General features: G+C 36.7%; 1 protein-coding gene across 1 annotated transcript in view; it reads right to left on the reverse strand.

Moving 5' to 3' along the window:
• Window positions 1–906: 906 nt before the first annotated feature.
• Window positions 907–18,335, reverse strand: part of LOC116720168 (multiple PDZ domain protein) — a 63,703-nt gene continuing 46,274 nt past the window's right edge. Inside the window, exons 31-43 of the mRNA XM_032563298.1 lie at window positions 16,030–16,104; window positions 15,584–15,928; window positions 15,268–15,351; window positions 14,316–14,509; window positions 12,166–12,313; window positions 11,987–12,058; window positions 11,233–11,329; window positions 11,051–11,082; window positions 10,738–10,860; window positions 8,963–9,067; window positions 6,262–6,359; window positions 5,990–6,113; window positions 907–5,167 (exon numbers count right to left, since the gene is read on the reverse strand). Coding sequence (XP_032419189.1) covers window positions 5,021–5,167; window positions 5,990–6,113; window positions 6,262–6,359; window positions 8,963–9,067; window positions 10,738–10,860; window positions 11,051–11,082; window positions 11,233–11,329; window positions 11,987–12,058; window positions 12,166–12,313; window positions 14,316–14,509; window positions 15,268–15,351; window positions 15,584–15,928; window positions 16,030–16,104 — 1,644 coding nt within the window. The 3' untranslated portion in view covers window positions 907–5,020. The remainder of the gene's footprint in view (window positions 5,168–5,989; window positions 6,114–6,261; window positions 6,360–8,962; window positions 9,068–10,737; window positions 10,861–11,050; window positions 11,083–11,232; window positions 11,330–11,986; window positions 12,059–12,165; window positions 12,314–14,315; window positions 14,510–15,267; window positions 15,352–15,583; window positions 15,929–16,029; window positions 16,105–18,335) is intronic.

The raw sequence follows: 18,335 nt of genomic DNA on the forward strand, positions 1-18,335 counted from the left end.
TGGTGAAGAGGCATTTTTCATAACATGCTTTATATTGTTGCATTTAACAGACAGGAGAACATAAAATAATTGGAGTAAAGTAAAACTGCAAAAGGATTTTTCAGCACTTCTTTGCCTCGCAGAAGTTTAAGTCATGCAAGATAGATAAAGCATTGTCAAGTTGGATGAAAAGCATCTGTGAACATCTATTTTCAAGTCATGCCACAGATTCTCAACTGGATTTGGACCTGGCTTCTCACAGGACCAGTCTACCACATGAAAATGCTTTGATCCAGGCTGGCTATGTTCAGGGACTTTTGTCTGAATGGAATCTGAACTTTCACCCCAGTTCAGTTTGCCCCTTTCACAGGTGTTCTTCTGGGATTGCCCTATATTTAGCTGCATCCATCTCTAAGACATCCCTCTTCTTCTTTCCCCACAGCATGATGTTGCCTACACCATGTTTCCCTGTGGGAATGGTTTATTCAGGGTGTAGTACAGTGTTAGTTTTTTTGCAATAGACAATGTGTTGCATAAAGGTCAAAGTCTTCTTGTACATGTTTGCAGTGGCCCTTTAACGGGTTGAGCCATCAGGAACTGGGACTTTTTAAGGGATTCTTTATTCTTGCTACTACATAAGAAATGCCAAATTTATGGAGTACTGTCCTGTCAGCAGACTCTTCCTCTGGGTAGAGGATCTCTGCTGCTCTTCCACAGCCAGTTAGATTAGATTTTGTAATAGTTGGTTCTTTTCTAGATATCAAAATAGCAAGACAAATATTTCGTTTTTGGAAGATTAAACAGTGGCCCTTTGTTTGTTTAAAGCTTGGTACATTGTTTTATAAAATATCTCTGTGTGAAACTTGTTTAACAAACTTTAAGCTTTTAGACTGAAGTTTAGTCACAGTTGGTTCAGAATTCTTTATAGAGAAATTTAAGTAGAGGCAGGTGAGTACAAATGCATGCTTGCTTCTTCATGTTTCATTTCCCTTCCAACTCTGTTATGTTCTACCTTGTGTTGGTGTATGTACCACATAACCCCCCCACCCCCCCGCAAAATACATTGATAGTTTGTGATTGCGGCAAACTAAAACTTTTTTTTTGCAAGACAATGTTCTTCATTTATTGATTAGGGAAAAATGAAAGTTTTAAACCAAAATAGGTCTAATATACAGAGTTTCCATTTAATAAAAGTTCAGCATAAGAAGCAACAGCTCAGGATTACATCTCCAAAATCCATATTCTACCTGTCCTATCTTGTTTGGTAAAACAGCTGAATCTTTATAACTCCCAACCTCCTGGATGTACTCTGCTTCTCTTCTATAACTGCATGACTGAGCATAATTACTTCTAGCTTTAGGCTATGACACAGAGCTAAAATGAGTGACATGGGCATACATGCTTCTGTGTACTGAGGTTCCAATCAGTTCAGCTCATTTGCCCGTGACAACCCAGAGTCGGAGTTGAGGGATGACACGAAGGTGGTGGCGCCTAAACGTACACTGCAATTAAACCTAAGCCTTCAGAGCGTACACCAGTTCCAGCCAGAATTCCCTTTGGGGTATTTTTATATTAATTTGAGGGGAATCGGATTTTAAGGACTCAGCAGTGGATTGAATTACCTTGGATTGGCATTTTTGCAGAGTAGGATGGTACTCTGAAAAAGAGACTCAAACTGAATGGTGAAGATTTTCTTATTTGGATCCATCGACATTTGGACAGCACTAGGTGACAGTGGCGGGGGGGAAAAAAGACACATTGCTCTGGATGTATGAATATGAATAGATGTGACAGTCATGCACAGAACAGTTTCCCGGCCATTGCTACCCTCCAGAGAGAGGAGGATCATTAGTACCTTTCAAGTGTATTCTCATGAGAGTTATCTTAATTTAAGATGCAGCACAAAACTCACTGGTGAGCTTTGCAATCTCAGCGGCAAAGATAGGCAACAAAGGGCCAAAATTCAGGGGGGGAAAAAAAAGTTTTTGAAGGGAAAAATCTGAAATGAACAAGCCTTTTGCCAGATCTCCATCTTAAAAGCCTCATCCAAGAGGAGAGCAATTCTTCATCTGGACCAGGATAAAGCAGACTGTGATGGCTGGTTTTCAGTAAAGCTCGCAATGTGAACAGATGGCTTTGATTAATTCGAAGGCAGCAGACAGGCTCTCCTGAGATGCCTCCACTTTCCTAAATGAGACATTTGTGTGCAATTGTATTGTTTGTTAAGTTGTCACCAATTTCATCTGCTGTTTGAATGAGAGTTCTATTTTTTTCTGGTTGTCGTTTTACAAAGGCACATTCCTGTGTTCTTTCATATTAAAACCATCATATTTAAGATGTTTGTTTCACTGGTACACCTGCAATAAAAGACATGCAAACCCCCCCCCCCCCCCCCTCACTCAGGTGAAATAGCAAAACTCTTCCTATTTTAGGTTAAAATTACCAAAGTTAATATTAGTAAAAACTGCTAGAATAAGTGATATGTTCTTAGGGAACATCTGAAAACTTTGTTAAAAATTCAGAAATTCACCCTTAAAGAAAACCTTAAATCTAATCAATTTAGAAAAGTTCAGATGATGACGACATCATTGTTTGTAAACTTCCGACTGGCCGATTCATAAGTTAAATGGAGGCCCACCTGGATATATTTTAAGGCAACGAAAATACAATGCATATCCAGCTTGCAAAAGTAGCACAAAACTCAGGGCCAAAGAATTTGAATGTTTGACCATAATGAGCACTGCTTCATACGGAGGAAAAAGGCAGAAACATTACAAGCTCGAGAACACCATCCCAACAGTGAAGTATGTGGCTGCAGAAGGGACTAGTGCACTTCACAAAATAAATGGCATCATGCTAAAAGAGCATTATGTGGAAATGTTGAAACAACATCTCAAAACATCTGCAAGAAAGCTTGGTTAAAGAAGGACTAAATTTCAGACTAAAAATGCAAAAGCCACATGATGCAATGAAACAGCTGAACAACCAAGCTGAACAAACTCACAGGGAGGACGCAAGAAGAGCAGGACTTTGAACCAGGGCAGCAGAATGGAAGAAACGCAGAAGGAGCAAAGTTTGGAGGTTTCATAGAAACCTGATGGGTTTAATCAGGAAATGCTAAACAGCTGAGTGGGAGTACTAACTGGGGAACTAAGAGGAGAAAATTAATGAAAACAGTGGGAAACAAAACAGGAAACAATGGAACTTCAAGGCTTACGTAAAAATAAGAGAATAGCCTGTACAGAAACAAAACACAGGAATGACCTAGATATGGAAAGGCATAGCAAATAATGAACACACACACACACACACACACACAAAAAAAATTAAAACACAAACCCTCACAGGTCAGAACAGGAAGTTAAAGGTTGGACACAAGTGGGTCCTCCAAATGACCATCACTCTAAGCATATTGTTAGATATAAAGCTGTCTCAATTACATCAGTTCTGTCAGGATAAATGGGTCAAAGCTCCAGCAGACTATTGTCAGAAGCCTGTGGAAGAATATTGAAAAACCATTGACCCAAATCATACAAATTAAAGGCATGTCTAACAAATACAAAAAAATTTTTTATGTAAATCTTTGAGTTTGAAGAAAAAAAATCCTCAATATTTTGGCATCTTGGAAAAAGAAGCATTGTAATCCTAACTTAATAAAACAGGAAAGACTTAGTCTGGTCAATTGTTAGGCAGGGGAAAAAATGGTTATAGGTGTTTTACACAGCAAAGTAAAAAAAAACTCTTAGATTCTTTTAAAAAACTAATAAATAAACTTTTAATACAATCGGTTACACAGAGCTACATAATGCACACAAGTGTAAGTGCTGTGGCTTTAAAGACGATTAAAACAGACAGTTTTCAATTAAAATAAAGTGTGAATTAAATCATAAAAAACAAATACTAAATATAGACTGCACTTTGCACTAAAAACACATTCAACAAGGGCTAAAAAGCAGAAACGAAGTTTACCATGTTGATTCTCTAACTGCCAGATGTAACATGGTTATTAAAGCTATCCACAAGTCATGTACAACATTCAGAATATGAGAAACCATGACACATTTTAAATGAATGTGGTACAGAAATACAGAGAAAATGAATATCAGGCCTTCAAAGACAGTCTCCTATAACCTTATTGCCTTACAAAATATTGGCAGAAGCACTTGGCATGTTGTGCATATTGGGAGGTTCCCTTTGACTTAACAGAGGTCAGTTAACAGTGTGAATACTGCATGTGTGTTTTTTTGTTGTAGTTCCCTGACAGATATTTTTGTTTTTTTATTGCTTAATAATGCCAGAACCTCATATTATTAAAATGCAAAGGTTATAAGTTGCCCGTTATGTTTCCATGAAGAGTGCTGCACATAAAGACAAGATGGTTACATAAATCGCCAGAAACTTTTGACACAACAGTTTCTGACTGTGCTGTGATGATTTCCTCAACAGTGTTATGTATTTAGAGAAATGATGTAAATGCTACCTTGCAAAAGTATTCATGGCTTTAAAACTTTTTCACATTTTGTCAAATTACAACAAAAGAACGTTGATGTATTTTAATGTGGCTGTATTGTATGGGGCTGTAAAACAGATCAACACAACTGGACACGAGAAAAAGGATCAACAGTTTTTCAAAGTTTTTAAATGGCGATGGCAGCATTATGCTGCTGGGTGATTTTATTACGCTGGGACAGAAAAGTTAAAAACAAATCTTGCCACACATTTCAGATTATTCTATGAAAATAAATCGTGTTCTTTTCCTTTCATTTCAAAATTATTTTTGGGCCATTTCTAGTAAGATTTTTTATAAATTTGTGAAATGTGAAGAAGTTTATGAGGTATGTCTATTTTTCTAAGGCATTGAAGGTGCATTTGGTCTTCTTGAAATTCCCTTTACCGTCCACATTTGTGTCCTCACCTTTGAGCAGTTTTAGAGGAGACAGTTACACCTACTGTATATGTTTTCTTGTCTAGTAAAGCAGCAGAGGGAGTTACTGTATATCTGTCATGTATGTGTTTAAGCTGGGACACAGTGAAGTTTTATTCAGGAGAGAACAGTTAAGACTACAGTTCCTTTGGTCTTTTTTAAGATTTCCACAGCTTCTGCATGAGTCACACCTTCCAGGCAGTGTCCATTCACAGCAATGATCTGATCACCTCGTTTCAGCCTGCCGTCCTCAATGGCTGCCCCCTGCAGAGATAGAAGAGTCCACGGCCAATCACAGACTACAAACTACTGAGTATTTATCTTATTATGTATTTGTTGTAGAGAACAAAGTCCACTTCCACAAAACAGTGGGATTATAAAAAGTAATCCTTTTATAACTTGTTTATTGAAATGAGAATAAAATTTAATTTCATGTAATGGTTTCAACATACAGTACAGACCAAAAGTTTGGACACACCTGGTGTCCAAACTTGAATTGATGTTTAAATGCAGAGACACAAGGTGTGTCCAAACTTTTGTGTCCAAACTTTTGGTCTGTACTGTAGATAAACTCAAAGATTACAAATTGCCTTATGTTAAAATTTAAGGAAATTGGAAAGTTCACTTTTTAAACATGCAAAGAATGATCTTCACAGTTTGATTATTAAGCAGCTACAAATTGATGCTTTGAGTTTGGATTTGATTTGTTCAAAAATACATCTCAGCAGATAATAAGCAATTATCAGTGAGGCTCCTAAATCATATTCTGCTCAAGCCCCTCTACAGCCTTGGGCCATCCTTGTATACATTAATGTTTTTGTTTCAGTTTTAGGAAACTTTTAACTTTTCTGGAAAGGAAGTTTGTGAGAAGATACTCCTGTTAAAATTGAAAATCTAACATCAGGACTCATCCAAACAAACGGTTTACCTGTGATTTCTGTCTATAGGTTGGTAACAAAGCAGAGCAGGACAATGGGAATTTCTGTTTTCCATATCTTACAAAGGCACACATTAAAATAAACAGACTAGATAAACAATGCAAAGACACAGTGTTGAAATTCGCACTTTCACAAGTTGGTTTCTCACCTTGCTGAAAATAGTTTTCACGTAGATCGGCAGGTCTCCATGAGGGCTGCCAAACCCCCCCACAATGCTGAAGCCCAGGCCTGACAAACCTCTCTCCAGACTGATGGTCTTATAAACACGTGGACTGTAAGGATCAGGGAGCACTCATGAGTATTCGTTCAGGCCCAGGTTGCATCAACACTGGGATTTTATCTTTGACTTTACTCAGTGGTGAAACCAAGAATAAAAAAAATAAAAAATACTAGTGAAAACTTGCTGACATAGAGTCTTACCAGAAGTTATTCTGAGAGCAGCTGCTGGTTGGATCTGATGAGCTGACATGAGTCTCACTTGGATCCTGTGAACTGCACCCTTCGAAAGCAGCTGCCACCTAAATACAGAAACACAAACACACACAGCAGGTTCTAATGTCATATTTAAAGCCTTGTAAAGACACTCCCACCCCCTTTACTTTTTTTGTTTTTTCTTATTACAAACCCAAACTTCAGAGTTTGGTTTGTGAAAAACCCAAACTGGAGTTATATGTGAGAGATCAACTGAAAGTAGTTTATAATTGTGCAATGTAAGTAAAGGTGTCCATAGTTTAAAGCATTGTAGTAATTAAAAAAAGAAAATTGTCATAAATTAGTATTAGTTTAGAGTCCTGATAAAGCAATGACTAAAAAAAATTCAGTGCGACTTAATTACTAAATTCAACCCATCTGTGTGTAATTTGAACCATTTAAATCAAACTGTTCTGTGAAGGCTTAAGCGGTTTGTTGGAGAACATTAGGGAACAAACAGTATCTTGAAGACCAAGCAGCACAGCAGACAGGTCACAGAGAACAACAGATGATTAAGGTCGTAAAACAATATCCCAAGCTTTGAGTATTTCATGGAGTCAAGATATGGACATCCTTCCAAAGTGTCAGGCGGGACATGGATGGCATTAATCAGATAAGAAGCAACAGGTTAACTCTGGAGGTGATCTACAGTTCAGGTATAGAGAATACCTTAACTGTATGTTGACAGAACAATTATTGTGCACTCTTAACATCTGCCCTTTTTTAAAAAGTGGAATGAAAAAATAACAGTCCTGTTTACTTTTCAAAAAGTTGTGTTCAGAATACAACAGACATGAGGAAAGAAGGCCTTGTGGTTACATGAAACCAAAGTTGAAGTATTTGAATGACATGCAAAACACTAATAGTAGTGGAAAATTAATCTTGTTCACCCTGAACACACCATCTCCACTGTGAAACATGGTGTTGGCAGCATTATGATGGACACTTTTCTTCAGTTGTTCAGAATAGGAGGTTAAGATGGATTAAGCTAAAAACAGGGCAGTCCTGGCAGAAACCTGACAGAGGTTGAAGAAGTCTTGAGACTGGGGAGGAAATTCACTTTTCATCTGGAGAACTAGAAGAAACATGCAGCCAAAAAAACAAGCTGAAGGTTTTGATAAAACTTTCTGAGATGATGGCTCCCAACCCACTTAGGCTTTGGGGCCTAAAAAAATCCATGGAGTTCTCATCTATGCATACTCCTTATTGTAGGAGGCAATAATATCATGTAATATGTCATAGTACACATATTGTATCAAATCAAAAAAGAAAACACACATTTTCTTACATGTATTAGGCTATATGGAGTACTATTTGTTCTTGTCTGGAATCTACAAGGAAATTGTCTCTTTGCCAAGCAAAAGAAAGACTCGGGTAGTGGGAATGTCATGTGACCGCACACTGAACTTTGCAGAGGTTCTGAAGCTACAGTGATGAGTGAGTATCCTTCCCTTGCCATTAGAGCAGTAAAAATCCTCCTACTATTCAGCACCTGTCTCTGAGTGTGGCTTCTCAGCTCTGGTTCAGCTAAGAACAAAACATCGGCACAGACTGAACATCAAGCTGAACCTCAGAGTTGCTTTGTCAACTATAAGTCCAGACTCTGAGGCTCCTAACAGAAGTAAAAAACATGCACATTTCACTCATTAATTCCAGCAAATTCAGGTTTCTTATGTTAGTATTAATCCCAAGGCTGAACTTGAGGTTGAGGTATGTTTTCCTTTGCTTAGTTTGGGAGACAAAAACGGCTACGGAAGACGAATTCTTTCTAAAGCGGTTTGACGGATCTAGTTTTTGGTAAGATGATTCTCAGCTAGAGCTACACAAATTTAGTTTTAAAAATCCTTCTCAGTAGTTGCACTATTTAATGTTTTGCATGAAAAAGCATACTTTTTTTTACTGATTGCTCTGATTGTTATGTCAGTAATTAATGCTTCAATAAGTGACTAAACTTAAAAGAAATCCAAGAATATTCATGGGCTATAATGCTTATTACCAGCCCAAACATGGAGTTAAGTTTAGCATATAATCTATCACATGACCCAAAACATGGCTGCTCACAGATGTTCTCTGACTGACAGACATTTTGATCTCATAAAGACATACCCAAAAAGAATTGTATTTCCTGCAAAAGTGGACTCTACAAAGTATTCACTGCCATTCGATTGGTTAATTTGATCTCAAGTGAAAAATTACGAGGCACAGTTTAGTATATTATCCTGAATATCTCAGTTGGTACTTTTTTTTAATCATTATTCAGGATTTCCATCTGATTAAATCTGGATAACAATAATTAACCCAACTCAGGAATATTATGTTGTTGTCCTCAGTTTGATTCCTTTACAGTCAAAAAACTCCCATCAAAAACTGATGCATGACAACAATTTGATGGTGCTACTGATGTCATAACTCTATTCAAAGACCTATTACAAACTATGAGCTCTCTCTTTGATTAAATACTTTTCAGAGAGGCACAGTAATGTCTTGGTTGACTTTTCTAAAAATAAAAATGACCTAAAGTGTGAGGTATTTCTGCCTGTCTCTGACAGCGCAGAGGAAAAATCTTGCTGACGTTATCACATGGAGGGATTCTGCCATTATTCATCTGGTCATTATCCATTGACTACTGTATGTCTAAGTGTGACAGTACCTGCAGACTGATGGTTCCGGTGGCGTTTTTGAGCAGGGCTTCAGCGTGGTCATGAGTCATTCCCTCCGTGGACACATCGTTGATGCTGAGGATCCTGTCTCCTGTCTGGGTTACACACACACGCACACACACACGCCCACACACACATGCTACAACTTTTCAATTTGCTGAGATATTTAAATCTAAACTAAAGCAACTTAGCTGAAACTTTTTTTTTTGCTTTAAGGTTTTAATGGTCTCAGGGTTCTTTCACATTTCACCTTTCAAAATTCCATATTTCTCCACACTCACATTTCCACATTATTCGGTCAAATTTTTCCCATTTTTAAAATGTAAACAAAAGTTCACTACAGTTTTGTCACTGGTAATTTTTCTCTATAGTGGATGGATGAATGGATGGGATGGATGGATGGATGGATGGATGGATGGATGCATGGATGGATGGATGGATGGATGGATGGATGGATGGATGGATGGATGGATGGATGGATGGACGGACGGACGGTCGGACAATTTGATGGAAAGAGGTAATGTATTGATGGATGGGTAAGATGAATAGAAGGACTTGAAGTGATGGATGAAATGGTGGATGATAAACAGATGGACTGACGGGTGGATGGAGCAGAAAGTAGGTGGAGAGAAAGGATAAGAACTGGTTTATGGTCATTGATAACACATTTATTGATAGACAGATGGATGGATGAATGGATAGATAGATAAAAGTATTTTGTTTCTAGATATCAAGAGAGGGAAAAACATCCCAAAATGGTAGTATATTTTTTAATAGCCTATTTTCTGTCTCGTATATTTATTTGGACATACAAAATAGTTTGTATGAATTCCACAATTTTCCTTAGTTTTTTTTTTTAAACCGATTGCTGTTCTTTGCCATTTTTTCTATTTATAGATTGTATTTAGACTTAGTTTTGGTAGTTTCATCCTTATCTTTTGAATCAGAGCTAAACTAGTAGCTATGTGTATCTATGGAGGAATTTAAAGGTGATTAAATTTATTGAATATACAAGTAAAGAAACAATACAAATTTTCTCTGCTCATAGCTTAAACAGGAAGAGATTTAATGCACATCTGGGGAACCAAAACATCACATTTACATCGTTACAGAAATCCAAAATCGCTTGACTTCTACTTCTGACATCAGTTTTTTATAGAGTCCAAGCTCTACTGGTGTGTGTATAGGGAAGCTTCGACCAATGGCGTTACTCCCCTCCATTTGTGCAGCAATTCTGGCTCCATTTTACACTGGATGTGTATTTAGAAGTTCCGAGAATTAAGAGATTACTTCCTGGAATCAAATCTGCTCCATCAGAAGAACTATTAGTCAAGTTGTTTGTTCCTTTTCTGTCCAAACAGAGATTCTTTCCCAAGTCATGGCCCGGTTCTTTTGCAGGTGAGCAGGGGAAAGGTCGGGTGCCAGAACTTTCTTGCACAACAGCGTAAAACTAACATCTTTCCTCTCTTTAGTGATTGTTATTTCACATCTCTCCAAATCTGAATTCCTTCCTGACTCCTAGGTCAGATTGACCCAGTCCATTTGACACAGTACATTTCTTTTAGGTTAAAACATATCTTAGTGCGAACCAACCAAACAACATAATTTTTAACTATTAATATAATTATATTCTACATATCCTCTTCTGTCTGTGCACAAAAATTTTAGGTCAAAATGATTGATAAGATACATTCAGGAGAGTCCAATAATCAGTCACTTTGTCAGCATGTGATAAGAAAAATAAAAACACACAGGCATTGCTCACCTCTAATTTCCATGTTTTGGCAGCCAGTCCATTGGTATCCATAGAAGCAATGAAAAGAGGTACGTTGCCATGGGGACTACTCCGTCCTCCGGCTAGACTGATTCCCAGGGTGTCACATGGACCCTGTGGTGATATCAAACATAAAGACAAGATATTGTTGCTTTAAAACATGAGTAAACTCAAAGTCTTGTGATATAAATAATAGTTCCTTTTAAACTGGACCTTTTTGAAACAGATGAAATTTGATTTTCATCTGAAAAAAAAAAAACTGAAAAAAAAATGTATTCCTTTTTTTTATTTTGAAGCCCCTTACCTTCTGTATTGTTACTTTTCTGAGCTCAGCTTCTTGAAGCAGTTAAGAGAATAAAAAAAAAAACATTTCAAAATGTAAAGGTTTAGAGCAAACTGTGTAACTTAATGATTTTGAACTGAAAACTGTAAAGTGTGTATGCACTTTTTTTTTTTTTTTTTGACCTGAATAAATAAAATGCTTACTCCAGCTCCGTGTTTTGTTGTCCGTCTCCCTCTGGTGGCAAAAAGATGAATCACATCCACTTTTGCTGGTCAGAGTGGAGCAGTCAGAGGCTTCGCTCTGGATAAAACACAACTGAAAATATTCCTAGATTCACAAAATAATATTGTTAAAATAATGCAGTATACTATAACAATGCTACAAAAAATTATTCTGGGCAAAAGAAGTCTGGATTAGTACATTACATTTTTTTATTATCAGCTGTTACAATTACGTTTTTGTGGTGATATGAATGGTTTTTTTCCTCTGTCATTTTGATTCATATTTATTCATTACATTATTTTTTTCGCTCATCTACTTTGTTCTTTGTTATTTTTCCTTCTTATTTTTTTCCTTTAGAAGATATATTAAAGATATTTACATTGTGATTATATATTACATAAATTAATGATATTAAGATGTAAAGACTATAACAAAAAATAAATAAAAACAGGAAAGACAAAATGACAAAGACTGAAACAGAAACAAGAAAGAAAAAAATGCCAATAGTAATTACACTAAATTTAAGAACAATTAAGTAGGAATATTAACACTTAGGTACATCAAACAACATTAATATCATATTATTTGTGCCATATTTTGTACATCTAAAACTATTTAAAATTATTTTTAATATTTTTGTTCTTTTTGACAATCAAGTCATTTCTTTCTTTAAATATTTGTTCCGAATTATGGCAGGTTTGTTCCTCCATACAAGTCAAAAGAGGAACAGTTTACCTTACTCCTCTGGGAATACTGGAGCCCAGCTTTAAAACGAGCTACCTCTAGGTGGACTGCTCCAGTGCACTCCTAAAAAAAGGTAAAATGACTTTTAATTTAGATAACGTGAAAACTTAGTCATACAATAAACCGAAAAACAGTAGTTGTGTTTTTTGTCACAGGTTAATGAGCGAGACCTGTAGAAGTCTCTGTGCATGGTCCTGTGATGCGGCGCGAACATCTTCCCCATTAATCGACAGAATCTGGTCGCCGTGCAGCAAGCTGCCGTCTGATTCTGCAACGCTTCCTCTGATGATTTCTGACACAAAGATGCCTGTGTCATCGCTATATGAAGGAAACAGAGGTCAAAAAGGTTAATAAATTCCACCTTATGAAAGATTTTAGAACACATGAACTTTTTTATTACACTGTGTCCTCTGCTGGATTATCTCACTGTAACAAGACAAGGAGAATTAAGGAAGTAAGAACTCCAAATCTGACAAGTTATAAAAAAGTTTTAACATTTAAATAGCACAAGGCTGAGAAACATAAAGCAAAGCAAGGCAAGTTTCTTTGTATATATACGTATATACAGTATGTATGTATTTGTTTGTCATATTTCATCCACAAAACAATTCAAAGTACTTTACATAATAAAAACATTAAAGAGTATTGCAATGACATAAATAAGGAAAGAAAAGAAAAGTTCAATTATTAGACTAAAGTCAGTTATGTTTCTGTTAGTATCATAAGTAGAACAGTCAAAGGCAACTCTAAAGTTAGTTTTTAGCCTTGATTTTAGATATAAGGGTCTAAAGCTGCTTAATAGGAAGTGTAAACACTCTGCTCAGAAGCAGCACCAGTGTGGCTATAAACCTAAATTTTGGGAGAAATTAAAACATGTCAAACTCTTATTGCTGTTATAAATACATTTGCCGCTTTGACTTTATGTGCAAAAAACATTTAAGATTTAAGTCTTGGTTTAAGTCATCTAATATTTACGTCAGTTTAATCTCCTATTAATCCTGAATGGTGTTAAACAGATAACAGAGACTTTATAAGTTGTGGATGTGTGATGAAACACACCTTATAAAAGTTGTTCAGCCAAGTAAATTGTTGAGAACTGTTTTTTGGGTAAAAAAAAAAAATCTTATAAAGTAATACAAATTTGTAATCACTTTTGAAAACAATTTTTAAATATTTGACAACAACTAAAGCAGTTCCTATTTTATTGAAACTGTGAGGTTTGCTTTGCAGATGATGTGTCCCTCACAAGAAAGTGATGAAAGAAATTGCTTTGGGGAATATTTGATTAACCTTCACTCTGACCCGCTGACAGATTATTGGCAAGTCTTTCGCTTTATAAGTTTTTGCAAACTTATCATGCATTTTCAGCACTTTCCAGCCAAAACAAAGTCACCTTGCAGCAACTCTGGCATCCTGGTTCCACCACAACATTTCCTCTTGCAACAAAAAAATTATAATAATTTCTACTTCAACTGAAGAAAAAAAACTTTCACAAAATCACAGCAGTGCATTTATTATTTTTCTTCCACTTTTATTTTTGTCAAGAGGTTTTAGCACCAATGCTATGTGTAAAACTGATTAATAGATACATTGGATGCTAAAGTCATTACTAGCCTCCGTTTGCAGGACACAGTGAATTCATACTGAGAGGGTTATTATTTGCATACCTGATAGGTGATAGAGTGCATCGCCTACCTGAGGGTGCTCATGATGTTTCGTATGTTCTTTACTCATATGCATTACTTGGAATAAATCCAATAAGAGACAATTCAGCATCCAGTCTCACTTTCCAATCTGTCGCTAAACTTTTAGCCTGAAAAACAGCCAACTGAATTCAGAGCTTTCTTTAATAATCAAAAATAAAACTTTATCAGTTCTATGTATCAGCTGTGGAAGAGTATGACTGATGCTTTTCCTTGATTAGATTGGCTGCAAAAGAGGCTAGCTCCAAGTAAGGCTTAGGAAAGTATTACATCTGGATTTTTTGTTTATCACTGTAAGAATGACATTGACGTTGCTTGATGTTAACCCAATCTTTTTTGAACACATTTGTTTTGTCACTGTCCCTGCACACTACCAAGATCTAATTAAAGATATTACATGAGTGAAACTCAAATAAATAAATACACACTCTGCACTAAATTCAGAAATCTGCTTCTCTGTAAATAACTATTACAAGGTACAAAATATGGCGTCTGACGCAGTCACATTTGCAATTTTATTTAACAAACCATTCATAGGTCACACCAAATGGCCAAAGGTTTAGTCCAAACTTATCGCTTATCCATGCCACTGGTGGAGCAACACCTTAATTCTTTACCTCTTCCCCATGGTGGTGAATCCCAGGCCTTCCTCTGGACGAGGCGTGAGTTCCAGACTAAAGATGTCCCACAGGTCTTCCTCCCGGTAGGCCTCCTGGTGCCTGAAGACACACAGCCGAACTTGTTGGGTGGTGAGCCGCAGGACTGCAATCGCCTCGTCATGTGTGGCCTGCCGCAGGTCTATGTTATTCACCTGAAGAGGTAAAACCAATGAAAAGGCATTAATGCACAATCCATTTATTTATTTTACATTTTATTATGTTGCAACCACAAAGGTAAATTGGGATTTTAAGTGACAGACCAACACAAAGTAGTGCATAACCTTGTGTTGGACGGGAAATTATAAATATGACTTTGAATGTTTTCATACATAAAAATCCATGAATTGTTCAATGTATTTATTACTGAGTTCCCTGAGTCAATAATTGAGGAACCAGTTTTTGCTACAATTGCAGTTGCAAATCTTTTGAGGGAATGACTCTTCTAAACATCTACATCCAGACACTGAAACTTTAGGACATTCTTTTGTGCAAAATATCTAAATCTCAGTTCAAATGGAGAGTATCTGTATATATGCATTTTCCGGTCTTGCCAGAAATTCTCAATTGCATGTAGGCCTGGACTTTGACTGGGCCACTCTAGGGCATGAATGGCATTAGATCTGGATTCAAACTGAATTGTCTCTGTTTTCTAATTTGGTCATTCCTGAGGGGAACTGGCTGCACTTTGTTCAGGGGCTGAATTCATATGTATGTCACACATTTCAGATCTTTTTTTGTTAAAAAATATTTGAAAACAGTGAATTATCCTTCTATATTGGGCATTACTGTGTATTATCCTTCTATATTGGGCATTACTGTGTATTGGTCTATCACTTTAATGATATAGATTGTGAAAGTGCAACAGAAGCCAGTGGAGTCTTGTGTATTTGCACACATGGTTCTGTTATACCTCTAATATTTGATCTCCAGCCTGCAGCCTTCCATCTCTCTGTGCTGCGCCGCCATCATTCACTTCATGGATTATTACTGCCCCCTGGTGCAAAAATAAAAAACTTCCCTCATTATTACAGAAAAGACCAAAATATGTGGACAATCAGACAGTCTAATTGGCTGCTGCAAGACTTTATTACTGTGTGTAATCAAGAATGGATAGAAATTTGATTACACAACACTTCCTTCTAAATTTTGTAACATAATTATAAAACCTTAACAGCAAAAGCTGATTACTGAAATGTATATTTTAGACACTGCCTGGCTTTTCTCACCAGAAGGGTGTCACATCCTCCTACGATGCTGAGGCCCAGGCCTAAGTTTTCTTTGCAAATTTCTATGGTAGTTTCCCTCCCAGGTAAAACTGGGCAGCTCCGGGGGTCAGAGGTTGAAGGACTTGAAGCTGGCCAATGAGAGCACTCTTCTGGAGAGGTCTGCTCTGTACCGAGGGACGTAGAAGAAGACTGAGAGATGGGACGAGGTTCAGATGAAACAGCAGGAAGGTGGGGGTGATGGGAAAGTGATGAAGGGAAAGACTGAGAAGATAAGAAAGGGATAGTCTTGGATTGGCTGATGGAGCGCTTGACAGTGACCGGATCTTTGAGAATCAAACTGGACACCTGAATACAAAGAGGACAGGCAAGTCATAAATCATTAAATCAACTTGACCTTGAAGAGTGCGTACGTGGCAGAATCTGTATGAGAGTGTGTGTTTCTGAACCTTTTCTACTGACAGTCCGGCTATAGGTTCATCACCCACTGCTACGACTCGGTCTCCAACCTTTATCCTGCCTTCCTGCATATGGCAGCATGGAAGAAAATGTAAGATAGGCAAAATGTAAGTGAGGATGTGTGCAATAGATATTAAAGTGATTAAAAATCAAACACGCCCTGTGGACAAGTATCAGCATAATTGCCTGGGGCAATACATGAAAGCTTTTAAACATATGATGACATGTCATTAAAAAACTGCAACGACCATTTGGAGTTTAATCGGAAGCAAATATTTCCACAAATACAGACAGACCACAAAAATTAAATCAGAAGCTGCAATTATGTGTATTATACTTTAATGAGCTGCTTATCAGCAGCTCTTTATTTTGATTAATGAGTAATTCCACGTCAAATTAGAGCGGCATGATAAATTATAAAGCATGATGAAATAATGGGCAACCTATGTGTTGAAAGAACTCTGGGAACTCATAAAGCAATGAACAAGGTAAGAACTAAAATAAGCAGGGCGTGCTGTGGTGGTGCAGGGGGTTAGCACGCCCCACGTTTGGAGGCCTTAGTCCTTGACGCGGACGTCGCGGGTTCAACTCCCAGTCCCGACGACCTTTGCCGCATGTCTTCCCCCCTCTCTTCACCCTCCTTCCTGTCTGCCTACTGTAGAAAAAATACGAGCCACTAGCGCCGCAAAAACTCTTCGGAGAAAAAAAAAGAACTAAAATAAGCACTGCAATGCTTATTTATATATATAAATTTCTATATATTTATAAAATATATAAATATATATTTTTATATATATACATAAGATATATATATATATATATATATATATATATACAGTACGTGTAAATATATGTACTTATATACTGTATATACAGTATATTCTGTATATATATATACATATATACAGTATATATACAGTATATACATATAAGCATTGCAGTGCTTATTTTAGTTCTTTTTTTTTCATATACAGTACAGACCAAAAGTTTGGACACACAGTTGTGTCCAAACTTTTGGTCTGTACTGTGTATATATATATATATATATATATATATATATATATATATATATATATATATATATATATATATATATATATTTCCACTTGTGGTTATTTGCAACCACACACAATGAAATGTGCTTTATGTGATAGAACAACAAAAAGTACACATTTGTGAACCAGAGAGACATGGACACTAAAGATGTTTTTAAAATGCAAATTTGTAAAACCTGACATTGATTTGTACTTAGCTCCCCTTAGTCAATACTTTCTATTTTGTGTCCCTATTGCTGCAGTTGCAGCTGCAAGTCTTTTGGGGTATCTCTACCAAATGTATAAAGAGCTTGAAACTCTACACATTTTTAAAGTAGGAAAAGCTAGCCAAAAATAATTTATATGAATAATTGCAAAGGTTTTTGTAACAACTTCCACTGGGACAAAAATGTGTCGCAGTCTGATTTGTAAGTCTTACAAATCCGACTGTGTCACTTTGACTTACTATATGTAAATGTTGCTTTCATCTCCATAAGATCTTTTCAGGTAGACAAAACATTGCCAACAAGAAAAAAGGTAGAGGAACCAAATCTGAATCTGATTTTGAAGGGATTTAACTGGGTTTTTAAAAATAATTTGCTTAGTGTCAAATAAAATGAAGCGCATAACTTTGCATAATGTTGAGTAACATTGCACTATTCAGGGAGAGGCTGCTCAGACAGCAGTGCAAACATATGTAGGTTTGCATGCCACATTTCATTTCAGTAAAAGGTCCCCACAATTAATTGAAATAGCAAGGCAGTGAGTATTTTTCAACCAAACTGTACCGTAAACCTTTATTAGGGTAATTAAATCAGCATATAGCTGAGACTGCAGAAACAGACAAAAAGACCACAACATTTTCACCAGGGATTGACTGATTGGGTTCCAAGCAACTGATTGCCAATGTAGGGTTTATTAATAGTTAGTACCACAAACCTGGCTGAACACATGAGCTATTAGGTTAAAGGGTCACATTCGCAGTATACGGACATCAGTGAATTACATTTTCTATTCTTGCAGGCAAATTGCATGCTGGCGGGTGTTAGGTCAAATTTCTGTATTTGTCTAAATTTACTCTTACATTTAATGGCATAATCAGGCACACTTGTGACTTGCAGAGCTTCTTCTATATGTTCGATGTGTCTTCTACATGGTATCTGTCAAACAAGGGAGAGCTCTCTTCTTGCTTCATGATGTGTGTATTCACTAATCTGTCAAATCCAGCCTTGTCCACTGGATTACCAGAAAGAGAGGCACGA

Source organism: Xiphophorus hellerii, chromosome 5 (assembly GCF_003331165.1).
Source record: "Xiphophorus hellerii strain 12219 chromosome 5, Xiphophorus_hellerii-4.1, whole genome shotgun sequence".
NCBI lineage: Eukaryota > Metazoa > Chordata > Actinopteri > Cyprinodontiformes > Poeciliidae > Xiphophorus > Xiphophorus hellerii.